Source organism: Giraffa tippelskirchi, chromosome 10 (genome assembly GCF_054371585.1).
Source record: "Giraffa tippelskirchi isolate mGirTip1 chromosome 10, T2T-mGirTip1v1.2.pri, whole genome shotgun sequence".
NCBI classification, from domain to species: domain Eukaryota; kingdom Metazoa; phylum Chordata; class Mammalia; order Artiodactyla; family Giraffidae; genus Giraffa; species Giraffa tippelskirchi.
Window position 1 is genome coordinate 97,304,040 of NC_137284.1, and position 12,837 is coordinate 97,316,876.

At 37.9% G+C, this 12,837-nt stretch overlaps 1 protein-coding gene across 33 annotated transcripts in view; it reads right to left on the minus strand.

Annotated features, from left to right (window-relative positions):
• Positions 1-12,837, minus strand: part of ST7 (suppression of tumorigenicity 7) — a 315,966-nt gene that overhangs the window by 205,512 nt on the left and 97,617 nt on the right. For 5 of the 33 annotated variants that reach the window (XM_081537856.1, XM_081537877.1, XM_081537870.1 and 2 more), the window contains one exon: positions 11,172-11,322. The exons of the other annotated variants lie outside the window; for them this stretch is intronic. In XM_081537856.1, coding sequence (XP_081393982.1) covers position 11,172 — 1 coding nt within the window. In that variant the 5' untranslated portion in view covers positions 11,173-11,322. The remainder of the gene's footprint in view (positions 1-11,171; positions 11,323-12,837) is intronic. 33 annotated transcript variants of the gene reach the window in all.

Consider the following 12,837-nt stretch of genomic DNA (forward strand, 5'->3'; position numbering starts at 1 on the left):
AACCTAACCTTTAAACAGGCTCCTCTGAATCTCCAAACTAGGCCTTAATTCTTAGACTGGCATGTCTGTCTTTGCATCCCCCAACTTTACAGAGAATCTTATTAAAACGGTTTAGCCAGAATATCCCACCCTTGATATCTGATCACCCTTAATATTTAACCAAATTTCTCACCTCCTCCACCCCCCAAAACAATAACTGATCAACTCTGGTCAGCCTTCAGCAAGAATTCTGTTAGAATCCTTTTACAGCAGTTTAGCAAACAACTGCCCTACCCTCTTAGTAATTTATTACCCACCAATCCCCACCCCGACCCTGTTCCTTGACAATGAACCCCCACTTTTCCCTGTTGTGATCAGAATCGAGCACAGTTCTATACTGAGATCTCTTTCTCCCTACTGCAATAGTCCCTGTTTTTACTGCTTTAACTATTGCCCAGCTCTGGTTTTCTTTGAGAGGCCTTAGTCATTGCTCCTGGAGAAGACAATGGGAACCCACTCCAGTACTCTTGCCTGGAAAATCCCATAGACGGAGGAGCCTGGTAGGCTGCATGCACTCCATGGGGTCGCAAAAAGTTGGACATGACTTAGCAACTTCACTTTCACTTTTCACTTTCATACATTGGAGAAGGAAATGGCAACCCACTCCAGTGTTCTTGCCTGGAGAATCCCAGGAACGGCGGAGCCTGGTGGGCTGCAATCTATGGGGTCGCAGAGTCAGACACAACTGAAGCGACTTAGCAGCCGCAGCAGCAGCAGTCATTGTTCCACTCTGGAAAACAGTTTGGCAATTCTTCAAAATGTTAAACACAGACTTACCACAAGACCTAGCAGTTCCACTCCTAGGCATATACCCATAGGAACTGAAAAGATATGTCCTTGTAAAAATTTGTACATAAATGTCCACAGCAGTATTATTTATAAAGCCAGAAACTAGAAGCAACCCATATCCCCATCAAATGGTGAATGGATAAAGAAAATGTGGTATCTCCATACAAAAGACCAATACTCAACAACAGAAAGGAACAGAGCACTGAAATATGTCACCACACAGATGGACCTTGAAAACATTACGCAAAACGAAAGAAGCCAGTCATAAAAGACCGTTATGTTGCGTGAGTCCACTTATATGAAGTTTCCAAAATAAGAAACCCCAGAGACATAAGGCAGATTAGTGGTTTCCAGGGAGTAAGGGGACAGGGAAACACAGTTTCTTTTGGAGGTGATGCAAACATTCCATAATCAGATGGTGATGATGGTTCTAGAACTCTAGATATACTAAAAACCACTGAATCACATACTTTAAAAGGATATATTTTACTGTAACTACACTAAGAGACTTCCCTGGTGGCTCAGACAGTAAAGAATCCACCTACAATGAAGGAGACCTGGGTTCAATCCCAGGTTGGGAAGATTCCCTGGAGGAGGGCATGGCAACCCACTCCAGTATTCTTGCCTGGAGAATCACATGGACAGGGGAGCCTGGCCGGCTACAGTTAATAGGGTCGCAAAGAGCTGGACACAACTTAGTGACTAAGCACAGCACAAAGCATTATTAAAAAAAAAAAAAAAAAAAAAAGTCATTTCCATAGGTTTGTCTGTTCAGTAGGTGTTTGCTGAGGGCCTATTATATGCCAGGCACTGGGAAAATAATAAAACACAGACATGGTTCCTGCCCTACCAGAGCTTACAGTCTTGTGGAGGAAGGCTGGGTTTAAACCCTGGTTCACAATTTACTGTAATCTGGGAAAGTATCTTACTTCCTCATCTATAAATAGGGTAAAAGGCAAGTGCCCAGTGGCTGGCAAATTGGAAGGACTTCCTGAATGTTAGTAATTATTAATTAACTATAAAAGCAAATCATAAATACTGTAGAGAGAAGGAATATAAATAAAACAAGAGGGCTTAGGTTGGGAAGCTGTAGAAGGTATCACTTCAGAAAATGACATTTGGGCTAAAACATGAAGGATCAGCTAAAGGCAGAAAGACTTAAAGAAAAACAGACAAAGGAAAATACAAGTACGAAGGTCCTGAGGCAAGGAAGAGCTTGAGGCCTTCCAAGAACTATGTGTGATCAGCTGATACTTAAGTGAGGGAGAGATAAGCAGAAGCCAGAATGTGCCAGGTCTTATAGGCAAAAATAATATTTTGGATTTTATTCTACATACAATGGAAAATCACTGAAGGCTTTTAAGCAGAAGTATGACATGATCCAAATTACATTTCCAAAGATCCCTGGCTGCTATGAGGGGAAGAAGGCTACTGCTGTGTTCCAGGGAAGAGATAAGGTGACCTGGATTCCATTGTGGTAGAGATCCTAATGGCGTTGGCCAGGCTGAGACATACAGAAATGAAACAAGGATCTGCAGCAGAATCCCTTCCATTCAGTGTTACCCACGCAGCCAGCACTAAACAGAACACCAAAGGAAGGGTGAACATGATGTAGAAGAAAGCACACCATACCAGATTAGAACCAAAAGCCCTCAAATTCCTAGTTCCACTGCCAAACAGTGATACAATCTTGGCAGTCTTCCTCCTCAATTCCTTCAGTTCAGTTCAGTTCAGTCATTTAGTTGTGTCTGACTCTCTGCAATCCCATGGACTGCAGCACACCAGGCTTCCCTGTCCATCACCAACTCCCAGAGCTTACTCAAACTCATGTCCATCAAGTCAGTGATGCCATCCACCCATCTCATCCTCTGTTATCCCCTTCTTCTCCAGCCTTCAATCTTCCCAGCATCAGGTTTTTTTCTGACAAAGTCAGTTCTTCGAATCAGGTGGCCAAAGTATTGGAGTTTCAGCTTCAACATCAGTCCTTCGAATGAATATTCAGGACTAATTTCCTTTAGGATTGACTGGTTTGATCTCCTTGTAGTCCAAGGGACTTTCAAGAGTCTCTCCAACACCACAGTTCAAAAGCATCAATTCTTCTGCATTCAGCTTTCTTTATGTTCCAACTCTCACATCCATACATGACTACTGGAAAAACCATAGCCTTGACTAGACGGACCCTTGTTGGCAAAGTAATGTCTCTGCTTTTTAATATGCTGTCTAGGTTTGTCATAGCTTTTCTTCTAAGGAGCAAGTGTCTTTTAATTTTGTGGCTTATCAGAATAATCAGAATAACAGTTCTACCTCACTGGTAGACTTAAGGTACTCTAAGACTTAATTGATTTACATGTGAAGGTGCTGCAGAGTATCAGGCAATAAGTGTTAGTCAGCTTAAGAGATACACCCAAAACAAAAACAAAGTACAGATTGTGATTAGTTATTTGTTTCTCTTTAAGGTCAAGTTGTTTTTTGTTTTGTTTCAGTGAGTATGTGCTAAGCTTCTCCAAAATACTTGGGCTTGTAAGGAAGACAGCAGGAATCCATCTATTTGTTCCATAGCACTTCCTTGCTGGGAAAACCATACAGTTGCTGAAGATAAAAGTGCTTTCCCAAAGACACAGCCTGGGGAGTGAAAGTTCTATAAAGAAAACTCTTCCCTAAAGAAGTCCAGGCCAAGGAATGTATGAATATAGAGAAAAGCAGTGAACATTTTCTATAAAACAGGTTTATGAAGCAACTAATATAATGATTGATTTTAACAGATATGCGGCAAAGTAAATGATACAATTATCCTGTTTACATGCTTAAACTTCTGCTGAAATAAATTATACCCAAATTTTAGCTGAAAACACAACACTTTGGTCTTCCTGCTGGTGAAGACACCTCTGTACACATTAGAGTTGGCACTTTCTCTGAAGTATACTTGTAGTAAGGGTACACCTGGGATTTTTCTCAAGTTAATTAAACAATTGTAAAAAAAAGAAAGTAAATTCTTCTGAGACTTTTCTGGAAGCCCCTGATAGAAGCATATAGGGAAGTAGTTTTTTAATTACCTTGATAGTTCATTAATGTTTTTGCTCACTTATAATTATATCACATTTCTTCCTAAAAGTCTTCCAAGAAAGCATTAGTTAAAGCAAAAGCAAAGGGTTATGTGTTTATTTACCAATATGTTTAATCAGATAATGAAAAAGAGAAAAAAAGAAAAACTTTCTCATATATATTGTTCCATAAACTTTTATTTTAAACAGGAAAAAAAAGATTTTTATGTCTTAATAAAATACCATATTAAAAAGCCAAAAGTAGCAAAAAAAAAAGCATCTTTAAATAAATGCCATATTATGTTGTCATAGCTGTATTAATTACTGAATAAATAGTAGGAAATCTAATGATTTCCAAGAATAGAGATTTAACGTTCTGAAAATTATTGAACTTCAAATCATCTACACAGACACTGATACAGACTAATGTAAACAATGCCTGTCGGAAATTGCTATAAAATACACATATTTGCATAAAATTATATCAGCTGGGTGAAGGGGACATTGGGAGGATAACAGTGTCCACAAGTATTTTCTAAGTTTCTATGTTCTTTAAAATCCAGCTTCCTTCCTAGAAGCAAATTAACTATGCTCCTATAGAAAAAGAGAAGAAACCAAGAAAGCAGTAGACAAAATTATACAAATGTAAGCGTAAAAATCTTTCTCCACTATCCCTCAACTGAAGGAAACAAAATGAATAAAAATGAAAGTTTTATCATTCTGAAAACATTTGATCTTTGTCCTGGTTTAAGGTAAAAAAAAAAGAAAAAAACTGGAACTATATTTCATCATTTACATAAAATCATCAGTCATATTATAAAAAGAACCTTATCACTCAGATTTTCTTTCTAATTATATTCTGCCTAGAGCCTCAAAAGAGAACTGAGTGAAATAAAAAGCAAAAGCAAACAAACTAAAAAGCAAACACAAGATTCTATTTTCAGTTATTTTGAATTCTGATTGAGATATTTTTCCATGTACAGGACAATGCCCCTATCACAGTACGCTAAAAAAAAAAAAATCTACTTCAAACTATCGATAAATATAGATGAATGAGAGAATCAGCAAGTCAAAAACAGCTCAGCTCAGTTCAGTCACTCAGTTGTGTCCGACTCTTTGAGACCCCATGGACTGCAGCACGCCAGGCCTCCCTATCTATCACCAACACCCAGAGGTTACTCAAACTCATGTCCATCGAGTTGGTGATGCCATCCAACTACCTCATCCTCTGTCATCCCCTTCTCCTCCTGCCCTCAATCTTTCCCAGCATCAGGGTCTTTTCTAATGAGTTAGTTCTTCGCATCAGAGGGTCAAAGTATTGGAGTTTCAGCTTCAACATCAGTCCTTTCAATGAACACCCAGGACTGGTCTCCTTTAGGATGGACTGGTTGGATCTCCTTGCAGTCCAAGGGGCTCTCAAGAGTCTTCTCCAACACCACAGTTCAAAAGCATCAATTCTTCGGTGCTCAGCTTTCTTCACCGTCCAAATTTCACATCCACACATGACCAATGGAAAAACCATAGCCTTGACTAGATGGACCTTTGTTGGCAAAGCAATGTCTCTGCTTTTTAATATGCTATCTCAGTTGGTCATAACCTTCCTTCCAAGGAGTAAGCGTCTTTTAATTTCATGGCTGCAGTCACCATCTGCAGTGATTTTGGAGCCCAAAAAAATAAAGTCTGACACTGTTTCCACTGTTTCCCCAGCTATTTCCCATGAAGTGATGGGACCAGATGCCATGATCTTAGTTTACTGAATGTTGAGCTTTAAGCCAACTTTTTTACTCTCCTCTTTCACTTTCATCAAGAGGCTCTTTAGTTCTACACTTTCTGCCATAAGGGTGATGTCATCTGCACAGCTGAGGTTATTGGTATTTCTCCCAGGAATCTTGATTCCAGCTTGTGCTTCATCAAGCCCAGCGTTTCTCATGATGTACTCTGCATATAACTTAAATAAGCAGAGTAACGATATACAGCCTTGACGTACTCCTTTACCTATTCGGAATCAGTCTGTTGTTCCATGTCCAGTTCTAACTGTTGCTTCCTGACCTGCATACAGGTTCCTCAAGAGGCAGGTCAGGTGGTCTGGTATTCCCTTCTCTCTCAGAATTTTCCACAGTTTATTGTGATCCACCCACTCAAAAACTTTGGCATAGTCAATAAAGCAGAAATAGATGTTTCTCAAGAACTCTCTTGCTTTTTTGATGATACAGCGGATGTTGGCATTTTGACCTCTGGTTCCTCTGCCTTTTCTAAAACCAGCTTGAACATCTGGAAGTTCACGGTTCACGTACTGTTGAAGCCTGGCTTGGAGAATTTTGAGCATTACTTTACTAGCGTGTGAAATGAGTACAATTGTGCAGTAGTTTGAGAATGCTTTGGCATTGTCTTTTTTGGGGATTGGAATGAAAACTTACCTTTTCCAGTCCTGTGGCCACTGCTGAGCTTTTCAAATTTGCTGGCATATTGAGTGCAGCACTTTCACAGCATCATCTTTTAGGATTTGATATAGCTCACCTGGAATTCCATCACCTCCACAAGCTTTGTTCGTAGTGATGCTTCCTAAGGCCCACTTGACTTCACATTCCAGGATGTCTGGCTCTAGATGAGTGATCACACCATCGTGATCTGGGTCATGAAGATCTTGTTTGTATAGTTCTGTGTATTCTTGGCACCTCTTCTTCATATCTTCTGCTTTTGTTAGGTGCATACCATTTCTGTCCTTTATTGTTCCCATCTTTGCATGAAATGTTCCCTTGGTATCTCTAATTTTCTTGAAGAGATCTCTAGTCTTTCCCATTCTGTTGTTTTTCTCTATTTCTCTGCATTGATCCCTGAGGAAGGCTTGCTTATTTCTCCTTGCTATTCTTTGGAACTCTGCATTCAAAGGGGTATATTTTTCCATTTCTCCTTTGCTTTTCACTTCTCTTCTTTTCACAGCCATTTGTAAGGCCTCCTCAGACAGTCGTTTTGCCTTTTTGCATTTCTTTTTCTTAGGGATGGTCTTGATCCCTGTCTCCTGTACAATATCATAAACCTCCCTCCATAATTCAGCAGGCACTCTGTCTATCAGATCTAGTCCCTTAGATCTATTTCTCACTTATACTATATAACTGTAAAGGATTTGGTTTAGGTCATACCTGAATGGTCTAGTGGTTTTCCCTACTTTCTTCAATTTAAGTCTGAATTTGGCAATAAGGAGGAGTTCATGATCTGAGCCACAGTCAGCTCCTGGTCTTGATGAGTCAGCAAAAGTCAAAAACAAGGAATTTCTTAACTTTTCTGCCTCTTAAGAGATGAAAAAACTGAAAGTTTGGAGTTTTTGCTCCAGTCTCTCTGATTATTTAAGTGGAGGATTAAGGCACCAATAATACTACCTGAAGTGACAGAACTAACCCATTATTTTGGCACAAAATAGATACACTAGGTTGGTCACAAGGTGTGTTGGCCAAGCTCAGGATGCATGATTTCTTCGTTTATCTCTCATGCTGAAGTCTATCCAATGTTTGATGTATACAGTATATAAACATTCACTTTTTTCCTTCAAAGTATGCAAATTCAATTTAATCATAAACTAGTGGAATTACATCTTTTGAGGCAATCTCACAGATTTATTGCATCTTAGAAAATTTAGCATATTTAAAACATGTTAGAAAAGGAAAAAAAATAAACAAGTGAACTGATCTATTGCTGCTTAGCATTCCAACAGGACACTCTTTTAAATAAATTCCATGGACTACTATGAAAGTGTGATTGAATTTCGTATCACAATGAGTAAAAAGTTAAAAGCTATCACTTTTAATTAATCAATAATGACTCTGATCTCCATGGCAGTACATGTGCAATGAGCTCTCTGCTTTAAGGTTAAAAAAATATAAGATAGGGACCTGTTGGCAAGATTACCATTCACTATGGACAGAACTGTGTCCCCCTAAATTTGTATGTTGAAACTCTAACCTCCAATGTGATAGTATTTGGAGTTGGGGCTTTGGAGATAATTAGGTTTAGATAAGGTCATGAGAGTAGAACCTTCATGATGTGATCAGTGCCCTAATAAGAAGAGACAACAGAGAACTTTCTCTTTGTGTGTGTGTGTGTGTGTGTGTGTGTGTGTGTGCGCGCGCCATGCAAGGATATGCCAAAAAAATGGTTGTCTGCAAGCCAGGAAAAGAGAAAGCTCACCAGAGATGGGAAACACTAGCACTTTGATCAGAGAAGGCAATGGCACCCTACTCCAGTACTCTTGCCTGGAAAATCCCATGGACGGAGGAGCCTGGTGGGCTACAGCCCATGGGGTCGCTAAGAGAGGGACACGACTGAGCGACTTCACTTTCACTTTTCCCTTTCATGCACTGGAGAAGGAAATGGCAACCCACTCCAGTGTTCTTGCCTGGAGAATCCCAGGGACGGCAGAGCCTGGTGGGCTGCCGTCTATGGGGTCGCACAGAGTCGGACACAACTGAAGCGACTTAGCAGCAGCAGCAGCAGCAGCAGCACTATGATCTTGGAATTCTCACCCTCCAGACTCTGAGAAATTTCTGTTGTTTAAACCATCCAGTCTATGGTATTTTGTTATGGCAGCCCCAAATGACTAATACTCCATCAAACCAGTGACAAACAAGGTGTCCTTGAGAATAGAGGACAAACTACAAATACAATCTGAAAAATGGGTTTGGATTCTTAAGCTTTGTCCTATATATTAATTCTCCAAGTGACAACTAGTATAACTATTGTTTATTCTCTTTTCCTGCCATAGTGATGGCTACACACTTCCTTTTAAAGTCAGTGTCACTCTCCAGGACCCACTCACATGCAATACTCCATCTTTGCTACACCTATGAATTCAGACCTGCCATTTACAGTACTATTTCAGCTTATATTCTTCCTCTCTGATATAGAGAAGTAAAATTCAAACCTCCTGACTAATGCTCTCTGCAGAGTAGAGTATTTACATCTAATTTTTTCTTATCACTTAATCTGGGATTTAGATCATTTATATAAGCTGTTCTTTGGTTATCTAATTATTTTACATCATAAATTATCTGCTTCAAATTACTTGTAAAAATCATCATAGGTTATTTCTACCTCCCCTCCTCTCACCCCCACCACACAGACATAAAAGTTTTAAAACGTTCAAATAAATTTCAGCAAGCTGGACAGTGAAAAGGCTGGGCTAATGGGCTTGAATCTTGTAAAACCAGCCCTCACTGCTTCTCCTGTTGGTGAAGGAGTCTTTAGAGCTGAATTGCATGACAGGGACTATAAGAAAAAGGCCAAATATTTGATCTATCTCATTTCCTAACTCCTACTCACCTCAGAGATCTGAAACTCCATGTCTGGGAGTTTCAATTCCATGATGCTTATAATTGGCTTCACAAGCAAGGAATTAGATTTTCTTTTTCTATTTATTTATAGGAAAAGCAATATTACACTAAACACTACGTTAATTATTTTCTAAAATATCCTGTAAACTATCATTTTATTGGAATTACTTTCATTACCACCTACTAGCTTTCACACACATTTCTTATTGTTGAAATTATATTATAGGTTCTATTCCTACATGACACCTTAAATTCACTTCATACTTTTCATTGTAATGACTTGATGAGATTATGTCATGATGATATAACATGTTAGTGACATAACATCACTAACATACCATTTGTCTTCTGATGAACATTGAGGTTACTTCCAATTATTTGCTACTGCAGGAAACGATACAGTTTGATCATGATGTGAACACACATTACTTGGGATGGATTGCTAGGGACAGGATTACTAGCCCAAAGGGTTTTAGCAATTTTTCTACTTTTCTGTGGTTTACCTTTTTTTTTTTCATTCCCAGGAGGAAGTGTGCCAATGACTTCATCAGCAATGAACAGTTCCTGGTTTCTTTTTAAAATAAAAACATACAAATTTTGCTGCAAATTTGCCAATATGAGATGTTCTCTTTTTGTGATGGAAGGGGGGGGATTACCTCAATAATTTAAAAATGTTATCTATGTGTTATAAATTTACACAAAATCTTTGATACAGAATTCTGAAAAACATTTTTTCTTGTTCACTTTACTACTTCTATTTCCCTTTCTGCGAATTATCTGTTTTGTCCATTCATCTATAAAAGTCCTGATGTTTGAGGGATAAAAACAAACCAGTGCTTTATACACACAACCCTCCATATCCTCAGGTTCCCCATCTGTGGATTCAATCAATCACAATTAAACACACTTAGAAGAAAGATTTCAGAAAGTTCCAAAAAGCAAAACTTGAATTAGCTGAGTATTGACACTGTATTTATAACATTGTATTAAGTAAACTAGGCACTTCTCTCGTGGCTCAGATGGTAAAGAATCTGCCTGAGATGTTGGAGGCCTGGGTTCAATTGCTGGGTGGGAAAGATCCCCTGGAGAAGGGAATGGCTATTCACTTCAGTATTCATGCCTGGAGAATTCCATGGACAGAGGAGCCTGGCAGATTATTTACAGTATATGGGAGCCTACGGATTATTTACAGTATATGGGAAGATGTACATAAGTTAAATGTAAATACTACACCATTTTATACAAGGAACTTGAACATCCACAGATTTTGGTATCTGCAGGAGTCCTAGAACCAATACCCTATAGATTCCAAGGGATGACTGTGCTTTATACATATTCCTTATCAGTCATATAGGTGTATGTCTAGTTTGCCCCTCGTTCTAAAAACTGTTATCAAATATACATTTAAAATAGTTTTCAAATCTATATTTTTCTTTGTTTCTCTATTTCTTTAAGCCCCCAAAGATATATCCTTTCACACTTCCATTATGTATATTATGTTTTACATTACTTTAGGTTTTCTATAACTTTTTTTCATTAATTTCGTCAATTTTTTCATTAAGTTCACTAATTTATTTCAATTTTACGTTGGTATATAGTTAAATAAGTTCATGCAAATAATTTTAAAAAACTGCTACTCAACTCCCCAACACAACTTTAATCTTTCTTTTTTTGGAACATATTTCATTATATTGTTTATATATTGCTGAATCTATTTCTAGACTCAAGTATTGTTCCATAGATCTGTGTTTATACTTTTTCACCATTATTACTCATTGCTCCTCTATTTGGAAAGTTCTCTGGAAAGCTCCCTTATTTATTTTTCCATTAGATCATTCTTTCAAGTTCTCCCCAAAATCTCAGACTGATTTTGACTAAAATTATATGCACAAATTAGTTGTAAAAGGTCAGGGACTGGACTTATAAATTAAAATGCTGCATGCACATAGAAAGAATGCTTTGGCTTTCTAATACTTGCTTTCTGTTGCTCTCAGAGTGAAGAAGCTTCATGCCTATTTCTTGAGACTGTTGTATATATCAAGGTCTCTGTGATTCTATTTCTATGCCCCAGCCTTTACTTAGCTCAAAACATACTTGAAGGCCCACCATCTGTTCTAGCTGAAAAACACCTGGAAAGAGACAAGGTTTTCCACTCAGCTGGAATTGTGAAAGAGACAAAGGAAAATTAATTCAGCACTGTAATTAGAAACCTTTCCCTTTATACATGATGTTTTAGTCATGAATTACCTGATACTCTGCTTGCCTTGTCTACATATTCTGCTTCAACTGATTCCATAGCTTTTAGACCCATTTTGACCTTTGTGATGCACAAACTCTTCTTCGCTGACCAGCCAGTGTCTAGATCCACCCACCATTCATGTTTAGCAGACCCTTCCTCTCCTATCCATGGGGCTTGGCTACACCCCAGGCCCTCACAGCAAAAGATACTAATGCATATACCTTGACAAGTTACCCTAATCAAATGAATATGAAATTTCAAAACTTAATTTTAATATTTAAGCATCAAATCCTATAAACTGGTAGAAGCCTAAGGCTCAAGGTCAGAAATAAATTAAAATATAACTAATAATTATTTGGTATCTAAGAATTTGATCTAATATTGGTGCTCTGCGGTGATAAAGATGGATGGGATGGAGGGGATATATGTATACATATAGCTGATTCACTTCATTATATAGCAGAAACCAATACAGAATTGTAAAGCAACTATACGCCCAACTTAAAAAAAAAAAAGTACTTCTATACTTCACAGTACATTTGACCGAAGCACTACATTTATGAAATGAAGTATCTGAGGAATAACATTATTCTCAATCCTAGAATAAATCTAGATGTATACATTTCAGATTAGCAGGAATTTCATATATACATTTATATGTGCCAGAAATATCACACACACATGCATACACAATTTTGCCATGATTTGTGTTATTCTAGCCTGGCGGGCTGCCGTCTGTGAAGTCGCACAGAGTCCGACACGACTGTAGCAACTTAGCAGCCGCACCCTTGTGTGTTAGACATGTAAGAAACATTTCTTAACTTAAAACATTTCTTCTCATTTCCCTTTAAAATAATTTCTACTCAAGAGCAGAAATAGTATTTCCTGTTTCTTTGATACCATCATATAGTATTTGTATAAGTATGGCAAAGAATCGTAAATGCTGAGTTAAAACTTTTCTAGATTGTAATTTCTCATAAGACACAGGATAACTATGAATATAGGATCTATAATTAAGAGCATTTCTCTTTTTTGACACTTGGTTCTGATACTCAATTTCAGCACACTGAACCAGGAAATCAAAGGAAATTTAGCCTTCGAGTAAAGAAGTACAATGTTCCTTCATGAAAAAGAGTTCTGCATTAACAACCAAAAGAAAAGATGTACAGCAAAGGGTATTGAGTAGAACACATTTTACATTTTTCACATTAACTTTTTTATGCAAACTGATCATTAATTTCTAAACAGATAAAGCTAAAGAAAGTTTATGTTTTAGTGGGAAATGAAAACAAAAAAATTTCCACCATGCAAGCTATATGGGAAATAATTGCTCTTCTGTAAAAAGAAAATGTGTTATGGATTTGCCTGTCTCATTTAGATAGATAACCTGAGTTAAAGAACAGTC